The sequence below is a fragment of the Pipra filicauda genome, unplaced genomic scaffold, assembly GCF_003945595.2.
Source record: "Pipra filicauda isolate LSUMZ 115617 unplaced genomic scaffold, ASM394559v2 scaffold346_size766342_pilon, whole genome shotgun sequence".
In the NCBI taxonomy this organism is placed as follows: Eukaryota; Metazoa; Chordata; class Aves; order Passeriformes; family Pipridae; genus Pipra; species Pipra filicauda.
This window is the reverse complement of record NW_024104472.1, coordinates 676,026-692,523: the sequence shown is the minus strand read 5'-3', so window position 1 is coordinate 692,523 and position 16,498 is coordinate 676,026. Positions and strand designations below refer to the sequence as shown.

At 39.5% G+C, this 16,498-nt stretch overlaps 1 protein-coding gene across 1 annotated transcript; it reads left to right on the top strand.

Annotated features, from left to right (window-relative positions):
* Positions 1-413: 413 nt before the first annotated feature.
* On the top strand, positions 414-16,288 carry FDX1 (ferredoxin 1). The gene is made up of 4 exons (XM_027719201.2): positions 414-670; positions 6,365-6,489; positions 9,343-9,472; positions 13,186-16,288. The coding sequence occupies exons 1-4, from the start codon at positions 501-503 to the stop codon at positions 13,298-13,300; spliced, it is 540 nt and encodes a 179-aa protein (XP_027575002.1). The 5' UTR covers positions 414-500; the 3' UTR covers positions 13,301-16,288.
* Positions 16,289-16,498: the final 210 nt, after the last annotated feature.

Here is a 16,498-nt window from a genome sequence, read left to right as displayed (position 1 = left end):
CAGCTCCACTTCCCTGGGAGTTCCATATTATAAGCTGTTTCAATGGGGTTCCAGGTCTCACCGATCACTTGCCCAGCCTGGAGCTGGAGCCTAGTCCCCTGCAGGTCGGGCCCCCCACAGGGGCACTGGAGATGTGGTGAAGGCTCTTTGGGTTACACCTCCGACCGCGCAGCGCCCTGTCCTTGACATGACAAGAAACCCCTCATGGACACAACTGGGCAGGGGGCCAGCACACGCTGGGTTCCATGACGCCACCTTCCCGCGCAGACCAGGGTTAAGGTCTGGAACCGGGAATCACCACAAGCCGTGAGGGCTCCCAGCAGGCCGGCGCCGCCCCGCCCCTGCGCACTCCCTGCGTAACCCCGCGGTCACGCGGGCGGGGCGGGCCGCGCGCTCCGTAACCGGCTGTGAGAGTCGGTGCAGGGCCGTCGCGCGCCTGAGCGGGGGGACTTTGCCCCCGCCCCGCTGCCGCCGAGGCCCCGCGCTCCCCTCCCGCCGCCATGGCCGCCCCGGGGCCGGCGCGGCTCCTCCGGACCGCCGCCGCCTCCTCCCGCCGCTGGCTCTTCTCCTCCAGCTCGCCGGCAGGCGGGATGAGGCCGGGCTGCGGCAGCGCCGCCGCTGCTGTGAGGGCAGCGCGGCCGTTCAGCCTCTCTGCCCGGGCGGTGCTCAGGTAAGGGGGTCGCGGCCATGAGGCACCGGGCGAGCTCCCCAGAGGAGCTGTGCCGGGCCAGGCCTCGGCGCTGAGGGCACCCGGGGCCAGCGGCTGCCCGTGGCACGGGCCGCCCGAGCCGGGCTGGCGCGGGGTGACCTTCCCGCGGTGACCCGGGATGGGCCCCGGCCCCGCCGCCCCTCACGGCCGCTCCTGCCCTCGCCGTCCGCCGGCGGCTGCGGAGCGGTGGCTCCGGAGCGCTCTCGGAGATCCTTCCTGTGCCCCGCAGGACTGTGCTGGGGCTGCGGGTCGGCCCGGGTGAGCCATGGGGTCGGTGTGACCTGGAACCCCGTTGGAATGGCTTGTGGTGTTATGGAACGGTAAACCAGGGTTCCTGGTGCTCAGGCTAGTTCTCTAAAAGGTTGTGACCTTAGCAAAGTTGCTTATTCGTGCAGTGCAGTGCTTGCTTTTTTCCCCCCCATTTTTGGAAGCGTGACTAGGCTTGTGGTAAAAGCGCATATCAGAGAGCCCAATACTGAAGGTCTCTTCAGCCTTTGGTATAGTTTTCCACTACTGCAGAGCACTTGTGCATCTTTCTCTAAGGAAAGACTGGATGTGGCACTCAGTGCCATAATCTAGTTGACATGGTGGTATTCAGTCACGAGTTGGACTCTATGATCTCAGACGTCTTTGCCGTACTACTTGATTCTGTGATCTGAGTATGCAGAACCCCTCCTGTCCTCACCAGTATGTAAGAGTAGGTGTTTCAAAGTGCATTTCATCTGTATGGGTTTAATATTCCACAGTCCTTAACTGTAGTTTTGTGACATGTAGTCAAAAACTGTTTGTGCACAGCCTTCTGGCTTGTAGTTTTTATATTTGAAGACAGATCATAGTCTATAGCAAATTTTCAGTATTTAAAGTGCAGAAATTTTAAAAGCCTGGTTTAATTGGTTGTCAGAAAAGTTTCCTTGACTCTGAACAGGACCTGTAATCACTTGCCCAGCATCAGGGGTGTACCCTGCTCTGTTTCAAGAGGGTTGGGATGGTGCCCTCACCATCAAAGCTGTTTCAACAGTTTGCTTTTAAACTCTCCTGTAGGTGCTTTTTGACTTTGTTCCAGCAGATACTTTTCATATGGAGAGACAAACTTAACGTTTTAGTCTAGGACTCCCATATGAGATGGGTAAGTTGCTAGTCACATCTCTTCTCTGAGTGACCCTGCTGATGATCAGTTGATTTTGATGTCCCCGATTTGCGATTTTTAATTAAAAAAAAAAAAGCCTTTGTAAAACACTGTCAGTTTTTAAAAAGGTATTCAAATTATTGAACAGGGTAAAAATAGGAGAAAAAGAATACTTAGAAGGGAAAACATTTCCTTACTTAATAGTAATGTAGCGGTAATAGTAGTATTTGTAGTAATGTAGACCTGTAATCTCTCAGGTCTTTCACAAACAGGCTGAATACGAATGGAATTTATTCACACTCATTGTGCAAGCACACCAGCAAAAAAGATTATGCAAGCAAGTATTTCAAATGTGTTGTTTATATATATCATAACCTGGCTGAATGAATCAGAAGAAAAGGAAAATCTTTGGATATTATTGTTTTCTCAATATATGTGAGAGTTATTTTCTCTAGTCCTGCCTTTTCTGGGCATTGTATTATTTGAGCCCCAGTTCCTGACCTTTATATAATCAGCCAGTGTTATTCCAGTAAAAAGATACGTCATTGTTTCTGTATGTAAAATTAGCTGTATTTCTGTCTAGAGGGTGAAAACATCATACAAAACATTACCTGAAGTGATTCTTGTGAGCAGAGGTTCCTAAGGGTTTCAGTGAAGCATCAGGCATTATGTTTTGCTTTCCATTTTCTCTTTTCTTTTGTTCCATTTTTATCTGTTACCCTTCCTTTTCTTTTCAGGGCGAACAGGAACTATCTCAGAATTCTTTTATACCAGTTTGGATAGCTGTACAATGTTTTTGGTGCACAGCATAATTATTGCATGCTTTAAAGATTAGTTCAGGTTTATAACTTCGTATTTTAATTGAGGCCTGTTTAATAGTTTCATTCGTGAAGCTCTTTAGGTGTTTAGGGCTGTTGGATTTGCTGTTTATTAAAAGATCTGGAAATAACAGAGTTGATCTTGCCACGTGCAACACTAGGCTACAGTTGTTACCTTTATGTTTTGTTTGGAAGAATGTAAGAGGTGATTCCTAACTTGGAAGTAATATCTGAGATTCAAAAGAATACTTCTTTTAAGGAGGAAGAGGTAACTGTCAGGATTCTTGCAGTATTTACTCTTTTTATTTACGGGAGAGACAATGAACAGCATTTACAGTTCTCTTGTGCTCTTCTGTGCATTTGCAGTATGCTCAATATAGAGTATCACAGTGAAGCTTGATAAAAAAGCTGATAGTGCTGTGGCAACCATATGAAGAAATTGATTGTGTTTTTCATCTGGTTTATCTGGGAATGAATTGGAATATTTATGCTTCATGCAGATAACACAAACTATGTTTTGTTCTTCCTGATAATCCTGAGACTACTCATACTTGCATAGGCCTGACACATGTTTCACATTAACTGCCTGTGACTAGTTCATATCATGTTGGTATTTGCTTGGTTGTTTTTCTTCATGCAAACAATGTCTGGGTAGACAAAAGCTATGTTACTTGAAATTTATAAAGCCTAAGTATTGTTTCATGCAGGTGTGAATTTTATTTTTTTTAATGGTATCCCCCCGTCATTGAAAAGATTTGCTCAGTGTGTTTTGAATGTCTGATTAGTCTGGTTATTATGTACACCACTCTTCTGAAAGTATTTTCACCACTCAATAAAGCCTCACTGATTTTTCTAAATTAAACGTTTTGGCTATGTGAGGAGTGGTAAAGGTGGTAATAGCAGAAAACCAGATCTACAGTCCTGCAAGACTGTAGAAGGCTGTATCTAATGTTACACAAATAAATGAACTTTAGCTTCAGTTATCAATCAGGGTGGATTTAGGTCCTGTGGAAAGATTAATTATTGTATCAGTCTTCAACAAATGCCACTGAGTTGTGAAGAAGTGATATTTCTGTTTGTCCCCTTCCTGCATGCCACACCCATCAGGCCAGCACAGCCATGGTGCAGATCCACAACTGGCTGAAGCAATTGTAAGATTGCTCCACTGCTGTTTCCTCATTTTTGCTGTGGGCAGTGGCACTTTTGTCAGTTTTGCTGTCTAGTCCAGCTGGGACTACTTTGTTTTTATGGTTAATTTTCATCCAGATTAGCAAAATGAGTTGACTGAAATGGGGATCAGCCAAACCCACAGTTTTACACCAGAAAGAGATTGGTTTAATCTGATTGGGAAGCTTGGATTGTGTCATTGCATCATAAAGTTGCAGTAACACGACTGTTCTAAACTGGTGTTAAATTTTGTCTGAGGGTCAGATCTGACTGTGCCAGTTCTGACATCCATGTAGCCATTGACCTATGAGGGTCGACTTTCAGCCAGTTTTCTTTCCAGGCCCAGTTTGCCACATGACAGTGTGAGCGCTGGAGAGAGAAGGAACAAAGGAGCGGGGGCAGGACTGTTCTTGTGACACTGTGGTGTTGTACCAGATTAAAGCGTAATCACGAGTGAAGACAGTTTCAAATGTGTTTTGAAAACTGGGAGGGAGTCAACTTGTCATGTACAAAAGTTCCAGTGATCTAATGGACAGACACACATCCTGCTGTTTGGTCTATGTTATTTGTGATCACCTCATCCTATAATAGAGTAAAGGGTATATTTAGGATATTGGAACAAATATTTAGTACTTGCCATGTACTGAGGATGCCCAGAAATGCAAGTACATCTCTCACTGTATCTCCTGTCAGGGTTGTGTTTGTCATCTTAACAGAAATATTTCATCAAAGGAGAGTGTACTTTGACCTCTGGAAGGGCTTTTTGAAGCCATTTTAAATTACACTGTCAGTGGCTTACTTTGGCTCTCAGAATGTGACCCTTTCCAGATGCAGTCGAAACTCACCAGTGTTAAACTCCCACTGGAGGTGGTGAATTTTGTACTAGTTTATCTAAGTGGGTGCTTGTTTCCTTGGTTCTGCTGTGGGAGGTGTTAGCATAGCAGAGGAGCACAACAAAAAGCAGAGTGGTAACTTAAACCCCCACAGAACGGTTTGCTGGAGGTGGTCCTCGGATATCACAGGTGACTGTGCAACATTAATTACATTTTGTAAAGATGTATATTTAAGATGTCTGAATTTTATTATAGTGCATGCTTCAATTGCATTGCAGATCAGCAAGGCCAATCCTTCATTATCAATTATAGTTTTGGAATTAATTTATGATTAATAATAGCTTGTGGCTGCCTTCTGGAGAATGGACTGAGGTATGATAGGAAAAGAAGTGAGCATGACATCATAATGAATCATCATGGCACACGCTGCTGCCAACTGATCTTACAGTTGTGGCAAGTATATAAAGTCTACAGCAACAAACATTTGTTGTTTCTCATAACAACCTAGGACTCATGTTGCTAAAAACACATTTTCTTTTACAGCCAGTTAGTTACAAAAGTAATTTGTTCACTGATGTTTCAGCATGGCCACTTTCAAATTTTTGCTTTAATATTCAGCTCTGCAGGTTAGTTTTACAGTGGATGACTTGATTTTCAAGCTTGTGTATTTTGCATATGATAGATCACTCAAGGCCCACAGTTACTAAAAATGAGTACAGGTAATAAGAAGCATAAGGATAATAAGTGGTTCTTAAATATGGATTTCACATGGAAACATAAATTTTTGCATTACCTTTTGGTTGTTCTATTTTTATCTCTCATCTCTTGACAGATTTCTTACTGTCCATCCAATAAGTTTTTCTTGTTTTGCTCACTTACTATAGGAAAGAAAATAGTCTGCTTAAAATGGAACAAACTGTATTTCATTAGTGTATTTAAAGCCTTCATTTAATTTGCATGTAAAATAATATAATACAGAATGCAAAAAAATCAATTTTTTCATATTAAAAGCTTTAGGTTAAGACATTTTTATGCACACTGCAAGAGAGTTTTTTCTTAAATAATTGTCTGAAAAGCAAAGCAGAAAAATAAAAAACCTTCTTTCTTTGAAAACATGTAGAAACTTTGAACTTCACTAGAATTAATATTTACAAGTCGAACTCCTAAGAGAATCTGTGCTTGAAGACAGCAGAATGTTTTTTGAGTATTTCCTGGTTTTGCAGGAGAGGAGAAGTAAATTTTGTAACTAATAAAGAAAGATATCTAAAACTCTATGCAGAAATGGGGAAACTTACAATTTATCCTAAATGATAATGATGAGAACAATAAAAATGTCATAAATCCAAAGCAAGAGTCCACAGAAAGGTGGGGAGAGAAACATTTAAAATGAACTCTTTTATTCGTTAAAAATTGTGCCTAAAATAAAATAGCTGTGGTCCTCTTTGGTGAAAGGCAAAACATCAGGATCCCTTATAGCTTTTAGTGACAAAACACAAACCAAGGTTTGTTTTGTTTTTTTTTATTTTTCATGGTCTTTGTTCAATGTACACCAGTAAATGCCTGTACCTGTAACAGCTTTTAAAAGCCAATAACTTAGATTTCTCAGCTCTTAGAGTTGATTGTGATTATTAGTTTAGTAGTATTCAATCAATGCTAAAGCTCTAAAAAGGTCTAGAATCCTTTAATTCTAGTATATAATTTTCTTTTTCAGCTCAGAAGACAAAATAACTGTTCATTTCATAAATCGCGATGGTGACAAACTGACAGCCAAGGGAAAACCTGGGGATTCACTGCTGGATGTTGTTGTTGATAATAATCTAGACATAGATGGTTTTGGTAAGTAGATGCACTGAAAACTGTATTCAGTGTCTAGACATTACTTTCCAGTTTATGCATAAGTATCTATAGTATCATTTAGGTTGGAAAAGACCATTAAGATAAGTCCAACCATAAATGAATATGAATTTATATATAAAACCTACCTGTACTTTACTTGGATTTTCTCCTCTTTTTTTTCTCCTGCAGGTGCATAGAATATTTTGATTCAAGTTTTAAAAAAAAATATTTGAGGTGATCTTGGCTTGCTTATTAAAGGAGGGGAATGTGAACAGAGTGCTGTCAAGGTGGAATCTGAAAGATGCCATCTGCAGACTCTTCTGAGCTGAAAGGTTCTGGAGGCAACACAAAACTGGTGTTTTTCTAAAAGTGTCTGGTTACTTCTGTAGTGCCGTACTGTCTCAATTTATTATCAGGCTTTTTGTAACACAGTTTGCTGTGGTATTTGAGTGCAAAGACAAATAAACAACCAAATCCATGTCAGTTAGAGCAAGAAGTTTAATTCTTATTAAAGAACTAGAGTAAAAGAGACCAAAGCCCTCATGAAATTCTAACTTGGTATGAGTTCTGTTTAAAATCAAAATAGGAGGAAGCTATAACTTCTCCCTATTTCTTCAAACTTTCGCACTTTTCTTAGTTAGCATCATAAAATGGTTTAGGTTGGAAGGGACCTTGAAGTTTGTTTAGTTCCAATCCCCCTCCAATAGACACCCTCCACTAGACCACATTGCTCAAAGATAGTTCCATTGAAGTTGTAGGATTCTGCCCATACAAAGCAGTGGTATTAGGAAATGACAATTAAATACCTCCGGAGAGGTATTTATATGAATGTGAGCTGGAGAATTAATAGAACTAAAGTAGGAAGTGGAAGTACAATTTTCAGGACTGAACGTGTAATAGGAAGCAACTGGAGGAAAAAAAAGCAGACTTATAGCACAGTTTAAAATCTGAGGTGTGTTTTCGTTAAGTGCAAATAAGTTTTACTGCTAGTAATGAAATCTTTGATATGATTTAAAATCTTACACTTAATATCTGAGACAACTCTTATATCTAGAGCTGCATGCATCTGGGGAAGAAGAATTGTCTCTTAAGAGAGACATTTTTAAAAACATCTAATGCACTGGTTTAATTAGCTGTATCTATCACTTACTAAATGACTCATAGACTTATGGCTGGTCTGCCTGTATCCTACAGTAAGTGTTCTCTGTGTAAATATCAACCATGTTAAGACATTATGGTGAAGTGGGAAAAAATAATGCTGTCGATAATCAGAAGCCAAACTGAAAAAAAAAAAGGTGGAATACTGTAGCAGTCTTTAATTACAACATATACTGGTCCCATTTCAATAACCACTTGCTAATGAAACATCATACTAGGGCGGAGAAATAATGCAGGAAAAATGTATGTTCTGTGTTTAGAGAAAAATTGAGGGGAAAAGTGAAACATAAATCTTACCTATTTGTTTTTATCACTAGGGGGCATCCCATGTGCAGTAATAATAATAGAAATATCTTTGTGTAAAGGCTTATAAATCTCTTGAATGATTCGGCTGCACTCAATTTGTCTATGACTGCCAGCTTTACAGTTGTGGAAACACCTTGCACTGTCCAAAGAGACTGATCAGTTCTTTCCTTCCCCTCTCGCTCCTTCCCTCACCTTCCCAGCGTTCAAGATCCTTGGACTGCTGACGAGACAAATTTTGTATTTGGCACTTTATTTGAACTCTACTTTTTAACGTGTCTTTGAAGATGTGATATATTTTAAAAATCAAATATTCTAGTACAGTGTGGTGCTCACTTTGACTATATGCTGTTGATACTGTTACCGCATGTAACAGCATGGTGCTTTTGTGTGTAATTCTTGTCTGGTAATAAATTCCACTGTTTCTTTCTATAGCAGCGGTTATGCTTACAATCTTGCTTCCCTTATTTCCTTACGAGTACAAAGGTGATGGGGTCACTATTCTCGGTTCTGCCTTCCCTGCAAATGAGTAAATAGATGATAATTGGCTAATGTGTTACTTGCTTCTCTCCTATCAATTTAAATTGGAGCCTGGTGTTTGTATGCCCCAATCCCACTCTCCACAGTATTCAGCCTTTCCTGCCCTGTTAAACTTGCATGTTTCTTTTTCAGCAAAGTGAAGAACTCAGTGACAAATTTGTTAGTGTTCAAACTTTTACTGTCCTGTGGTGACCTCATTGCTGTAGCATGTAGGTGTTGTTGATGCTTGTTCTGCTCAACCCTAGCAAATTTTTAGATCCTTGACTTGTACTGGATTGCCTCATAATAATGCATGTAGGCCTCTTTAGCACAGATAAAACCATCTCTCTGGCCTGACTACTTTTGTCGCTGTGAATTAGTGTTCTATTAAGTGAGAAGAAGCACCAAGTATAAATTCCCTCCTTCCTGTACTTCTGAGGATTTTTTTTTTGGTGTAGCAGGTATCTTCTGTTAAACTTCTGGAGGAAACCTTCTCAAAACTATGGGAAAAAGAGAGATAAGGATCAGCCTTGGAAATAAATCAAGTAGTGTTGATTGACAGTGCTGTCTACTTTTGCATTCTTATAGTAGAAAACTTTTCTTTCTTTAAAAAGTGGAAAGGGAATTAGTTAAATGCTATAAATTAGTTAAAATATTTAAGTAAATCTTAATGCTATAGGAACTGTAGAAATACTATTGACAGTTGAATGCAGAGTAGGTATATGAATGTGAGAATATATAAAACATTAATTTTACTAATCAACAGAGACTTCTTGTATGAGACAAACACTTATATATGTAGGATTTCTTCTGAAATTCTTCTGCAATTTGAAACTTGGATTTTCTGTTATCTTGATTTGTTCTGTTGCTTAGGTGCATGTGAAGGAACACTAGCCTGTTCAACTTGTCATTTAATATTTGAAGACCACATATTTGAGAAACTAGATGCAATTACTGACGAAGAGATGGACATGCTGGACCTGGCATATGGCCTCACAGAAACGTAAGGCAACATAGCACTTCACTACATCAAAGAATGCAGAGAAGGGTTTGCAGACGGGGCAGTCTAATATTCTTGGAGCATCTTAATCAGCTTTTGATGAGTAACTGGATTCTGTTACACAAAATGGGACTGCTAAGTTTAGATATTGTCTATCTTAATTCATACTAAAAAGATGTCAGTATTGCTTTTGTAACTGAAAAGTGTCAGTTGCCAGTACTTGTCTTCAGAGGTGTCTGGTGCAGAAATGTTATATACTAAAGTATAAGTGAAAGCCCCATTCCGTCAACAAAAGCTCTGCTGCTGCTGTCCTGTGTGTGAATTTTCTTGTACTTGTTTCTCTTCCCTTCTGTTTACTGTCTCTGTTAGTCTGTAGCTAGTGAATGTGTTAACATTAGTGTTTTAGGTTTTGGTCAGATCTTCTTTTCACAGAATCACAGAAGGGTTGAGGTTGGAGGGGACCTCTTGAGGTCATCTGGCCCAACCCCCTGCTCAAGCAGGGCCACCTAGATCCGATGCCCAGGACCATGTCCAGACGGCTTTTGAATATCTCCAAGGATGGAGACTCTACAACCTCTCTGGTATTTATGTACATTGTTAAGATCCTTCCTCCAAGCCTTCTCTAGCACAAACAGTGTTCCATATGTCCGTGTACCTACTTGTCATGCTTTGACTCAGAGTACTCTTGGTGCACACAAGCCAGATTCCCTTTTGGGAGAAACTGATCCTAAACTGTGCTCTTACTGCTGATAGGCATTAGGATTAGACTAGTGGTAGTCTAAAGTAACCCTTGGTTCTGCATCACCCCCACCATCACACATCTTGTGATTAGGGTGTCACATCCTCATCACAGACCCATTCCTAGTGGGCTGTTCTACCTGCTGGTGTACAAGTAGCCTTTATCATAAACCATGCCCCCATGAACAGTAGGCAGCTGTGCCTTACAAGGTTTCATAAGCGCTTTTCTTCATCCTTCAATGGAACAGCTTATTGAAGTTTTTGAGAATCTTTCCAATGATGATGAGGCTTTATACCTGGCCTGTATAGCATAGAGGTTTTTTATGTCTCTGCAAAGAAGCACTCTGAATTAATTCATCTATCTCCTTATATCAGTAATGGGAATCCCATACTCATCATTTCTATATAACAATACACATTCTCACTTCAGACAAATCTGAACTTCTATGGGAGGTTGTAAAGGCAAAGAAGTTAAGCTATGAGATACTTGTTGCAGCTTCTTTTGTTTTATTCTTCCTGTCTCACAAAACCCCATTTTTGGTTTTGAAAAGATCATAAGCCTATTAAGTGTGAATTTACTTCACCCTTACCATCTACCATAATTTTCCTGAATTTTTAGGTTCAGGACCAAAATAATTCCTAAATAGCTCTGAAGGCAAATGGTCTAATAAAAATCTTTTTTCTTTGGCCATCTTTTAAAGGTTTAAAGCAAGGAGATTTTACTGAAGAACTGAAAAACAGTAGAAAGCCAGAGCTCTTTGTTTAAATGTTTCTATTTTCTAAGTTCTTCATACCAAATTAAGTTTTAGACCCTCTGAACACGTTTGGTACTTCTATTAGGTGTTCCTAGCATCATGTGTTCTTCCTATGGCCAGGGACCTTTCAAATGTGTGAGAGGATGACTCTTCTGGAACGTGGAGCTTTAAGTGACTGATATTTACTGCGGGTTACCTGGGCTCCTGTGCTGATACAGATTTGTGTAATGGAGATGCACTTCTATGCTCTGTCATAGGATAAAAGCTTATTTTTATCAGTGACTCTGTATTTGGGGAAGTTTCAGCTAGCAACTGCCATGAAAGTCATGTTTTTTAAAATGAGGAATTAATTAGAAAGGTTACAATTAAATAGTTTTGATTAACTGCAGAACAGTAGAGATGGTTAAAAGTAGTAAGATAAGGGGAATGCAAACCCTGGCAAGTTAAATGTGTAAGAAGAATGCTGAAGCAAAAAATAAGCTGAGAAACAGCTTGTAAAAAGTAGAAAAAATATTTTTGTTTTAAAGCTATCAGAAGCAGGAAACTCTGTCTACATGAAGAGCTGATGGGTAATGTAGAAGGCGCACTTACAAAAGAAACTTTGCTTTTATGTTATCTTTTTCTCTTGTTGTCTGTAGAGATGTTACGGGATGTCCATGCACTGAAAGGTTTCTTTGCAAAAGGCTTCCTGGAGTATTCTGTGATCTTGTCTCAAACTGACGTGTCCATGGAAGTATTACAGCAGATAAATGAGTAACAAATGGTAATGGCTAGGTAGCATTCACTCAGGAGTTCTACAGGAAGTCAGTCTGGCATTTCTGAACTGTCTGCAAGGCTTAATTGGTTGGTTTAAAACTGCTTCTGCTGCAAAGGTATGGGAAGGCAGCAACCCAACTTTTAAAAGATCATCGAAACTAAAGAATACACCGAAGTTCCATACTGGACACTTTAATCAGATGTCTATAGATAGTCTATACTGTCTACTATGGGTAAGGAAAGAATTCGACAGAGCTTTTGTAGAGGAATGAAGCAGATATGGGAGTTCTTCAGATAACTCACTGAGTGCGAAGAAACATCTTGCAGTTCATGAAATTTATTTAGGATAAGAGCAAAGACCCTGTAAAGGATAAGTAATTCATTAAGAAAAATCATCTTTGAATAAGGTAGAAGCATTAGGCTGTCTGGTAATAATAGGTGATCAACAGTGTGATCTAAAAGTGATAAGTACTAGGTTTTAATTAGCAGGTTTGTGGAAGATGTGGGAAAACACAGTGAAGAGTAAGGTTTGTGTATAGTGTGTGTTGCTCTGTGGTAGTATCAAAAACTGTTGGTGAAGACGTATGAGGATCTTGAGCTACTGTCCAATGTTTGGACTTAAAAGGTGCAGATAAATGCATATGGAGAGGTGGACAGGAGAGTGGTAACTTTTAGATTTTTGAAATAGGCTGTCAGCTAGCTAGTGTCTTTCCAGGAACTGGTGCTACAGAACACTGCCCATCCTTGCTGATGTTTTCAATATTCTATACTTAAGTACAAAGACATGAACATTGAAATAAAGATATCCTAGCAATAAAAGCGGCTTCTGATGTCTGCAGAATTTTGTTATTGTATTAAATACTTTGATTTTAATTGCTTGCTTGCAGCATCTTTTTTTTGTTCAGAATGAATGGTAGGTAGAAAAAAAAAGGATGGCATCTCCTCGAGTGCCTTGAGTGTTTTATCCTTTTATCCTTCTCCTTCCTGTGTTTCTTGTCTTTTCACTCCTACTTTTCTGGTTTAATGACCCAATCTTGAGCTTTTTAGTTTGAAAACATTGGAGCCTCGATAGGGAGGTTAAGCTGTGCTTTTTCTGAGGCTTTCATTCAGATTTTTTGCCTTCTTCTCTTCAGAGATGCCAAATGCACCTGGCTGACCTGTTAGTGTCCCACTGAAAATGGAAGGGTCACCCTTATTACATATTGTCTCAGTAAGCAGGAAGTACTTGGTGTGCGACTTTGCAGTGTGCTGAGCTCTGATACTGAACATAAATCATTATTATTGCCACACAGACCCTTGTGTTGACGCATGCGGTTTGCTACTGGGCTTGATTAAGACCATGCACAAGAGTGGCTGTTTGTAGTTCATGATGTGTTTGGGGTGGCTGAATGTTGGAGGCATAAGGGGGTAAATGCTGTTAGATGTCTGGTGGGCTAGAACTAACTGCAATGTCATATTTCCCTACAGATCACGTTTAGGCTGCCAAATCTGCTTGAAGAAATCAATGAATGATATGACTGTTCGAGTACCAGAAGCTGTTGCTGATGCTAGACAATCAGTAGATATGAGTAAAAACTCCTAAAAGAAAATACCTTGGGGGTTTTAAAGAAGCTTAATTATTTTTATAACTTATTTTTAAATGTGTAATTAAATATGGAAACTTACATAATTGTGAGTTATTTTATATGACTATCAATATTAGATTAATGCTATTTTAATTTTCTTTATAGAACCTCTTATATTTTTACGCTTAAAATGCAATAATACTTCCTGTAAGTAATCATTGGATTATAAACATTATCAAGTGTATTACAGATTTCATATAAAATTATTCTGCCAAAACATTTAATGACATTTGGAAACTGGATCACTTCTACAAGACTTCTCCTAAAAAAACCTCTTAGTATTTCTTGGTTTCAGACCTGGATGTGTAAGAGAACAAAACTTGTGAGACTGCATGGGGTCTTTTTGAAGTGTTGTCATTAAAGATGGTATGCTCAGAGTTAATTCACGTTCTCAGTAAACATGATACTTCCTCAGCAAATAGTGGACTTTCAGGGTAGGAGTTTTCCAAACTTTGGAATCTTAATGAGATGTGTTAAATTTTGTCTTGCAAAATACTGCTAAACCCATGAATTCTAGGGGCCATGTTATGGCTCTAACACAGCAAGCACCTAAACACCACTCAGCTGTTTGCTGGCTTGCACCCCACCACTGCCTGCCCCCCACCCAAAGCAGGGTGGGGGATAGAGTTGGGGGAAAAAAAAAAAAGTAAAATTCATGTGTTGATACAAAGACAGTTTAATAAGACAGAAACAGAAGGGAAAACAACAACAATAATGATAAAAGAGTTGCAATATACAAAACAAGTGACGGACAGTGCAATTGCTTACCACCTGCTGACTGATGCCCAGCCAGTTCCTGAGCAGTGACCGCTGTTTCCCCCCAGTTTAATATTTTGAGCATGGCACCATCTGGTCTGGGACAACACTCTGATCAGCTGGGGTCAGTTGTCCTGTCTCTGTCCCCTCCCCACTCCTTATGCACCCCAGCTCACTCACTGTTGGGGTGGGCTGAGGAGCTGAAAAGTCCCTGATTTAGTTGTTGGTAAGCCATGTTTACACTAAAACATCAGTGTGTTATCAACATTATTTTCATTATAAATCCAAAACACAGCACTGTACCAGCTACTGGAAAGAAATTATTCTGCAGGCTGATGCAGAATGCTGGCACCTGCAGCTTAACTGTTGCCCAAATCAGATGTCAGTAAACCTCAACAGTTTTTACATTTGACTACACCAGAAATAAAAGGATACACAGGGCTTAGAAGAGTGAAGTCTTGGAGGTGTCTAATGGGAGAACATAACCACTGGATTTGCAAATTTACCCATGATAAATTCTTGCTGTTCTCTGAAGATGTTGGAGGGGGCAATGTTTGTCAATGTAAGATTTATTCTGAAATCATTATCCCTTTCTCAGTTTTGAGCTTATGCAGGAGGCAGTCTGATATTAGATAGGGTGCTCAGCTTGAAGAGATTTCTAGTTTCTGGGCCTTGCTCTCAGGATCATTTCAGTAATGGCTGATGTGAAATTACCAAGTATATTTATTCCAGAAAAATGGACTCGGTTCCCCAGAAGGTATAGGGAGAACCCATGGTGAGATGACATGTGGACTGATGATGAAGAGCTTTCAGTTGAATATTGTTTTACTCTTTCTAAACTAGCCCAAAATAAAATAATGTCTCTAAGACTATTATTCTCTCCAGCTTTGCATAAATACTTAAAAGAACAACCAAGAGTTGTTACCCTTATAAGGTAATTTTGATATTTGGGGCATATTTATATACATTTATATATAAACAATGTTTATTTACATTTGAATGATCTAATGCAGTCATTATTGCTTTATTTGAACTGATAACAATGATATCTGGACATTTTTCTTGTATTATTATATATATATGGGAGAGGGGGGGAAATTATTTTTACAGTGCAGAATATTGGGATTGTTTTGAGCTTCATAAACAGGAAAAAAGGTCCCTCTTTTTTTATAAAAATTAATATTTTCTAGAACTGTATTGAAAATAGATGTGGGTCAGATTCTTTGATTTCCTCTCTGAGTTACCTTGTTTCCTTGTGTTACCTTTGGGTTTTGCCCTAATGCAAGATGCAGTAACTTGTCTGTTCAGAACTTAATCATGTAGGGTTTTCAGAATACACTTGTGATCTCATCTAAATCAAACTGTGACTTCAGAGATGAAATTTCCAGGCTTTTTGAAAGGCAGATCAAGGTCAGGGAGAAGCACGGGCATAAATGGAAGGAAGAAATGTTCTGATGATGCTGAAGATGTCTTCCTCTTCAGCTGCTGTGACTCTAACTGTAATTTAGAGGTTACATTCACACAGTCAGGCACTAAGGTAAATCTTACTTTATATTGCCTTTGTACTGAGCTCACTTGTATACAGTAGTCATCATTATTAAATCTCAACTTTTTTTTCTTTCTTTTTACATGAGACACAGCTCATTACATTCCAAGAGAGGGGACTTGGGTCATAACAAGATGCACTGTGCGTTCTTAACATCAGAAAGAAATTTGAGGTTTCAGTATAGTTGTGAGTTTTAGGGGTAGATGTTACTATTTGGTGAGTTTTAGGGTTGCCTTGGGTTTTGTTTTGGATTTGTGGTGGAATTTTTTATTGGCTTGTTTGAGGTGTTTTTCATACAGCACCAGGCACTTCTTGTGGGAATCTTGAAGTGCTTAACACTGTGTAAAACAAATGTGAAACAGGTCTCATGTGACAGTTTTCTTTCTAAGACAAGGTTGCTTGTGATAGCTTCTCATTACAAAGACTGACTCTCCTGTAGTGTGCCTGTGGAAGGAATTACTCAGCACAGCAAGGCAAAAAAGGACGCTTTGAAGTTTCGTTTTGAAATCCCATATTGCATGCAAATGGAGATCTCAGAGGGCAAAGGAACTGACTTGTAGTCCCCAAAATGCACAGCTCAGAGATACTAGTTTATTGTCAAAATGATTTGCAAATAAATCTTATTTTTGACCTCTTTCTGACACACCTTGTTTGTATGGATTTTTTTCCTTCTTCTCCAAGCCATTGAATGTATTTCTGGGTGAAAAGTGGAACTTAACAGTTAATGGTGCACATTCCAGTGTAAGTATGAATTCTTGTGCAATGACACACAATTATACCATCAAAACTAGTTGAATACATATTTATTTCCTTATCCAAATAAAGATTACAGGTAACTTGCTTTCTAAAACCA

Bases quoted from the DNA above. Each gene is read 5' to 3' on its own strand.
- FDX1 (XM_027719201.2), top strand. From the start codon at position 501: ATGGCCGCCCCGGGGCCGGCGCGGCTCCTCCGGACCGCCGCCGCCTCC. The intron at 6,490-9,342 runs GTAAGTAGATGC...TCTGTTGCTTAG, and splicing joins TCTAGACATAGATGGTTTTG to GTGCATGTGAAGGAACACTA. The intron at 9,473-13,185 runs GTAAGGCAACAT...ATTTCCCTACAG, and splicing joins GCATATGGCCTCACAGAAAC to ATCACGTTTAGGCTGCCAAA.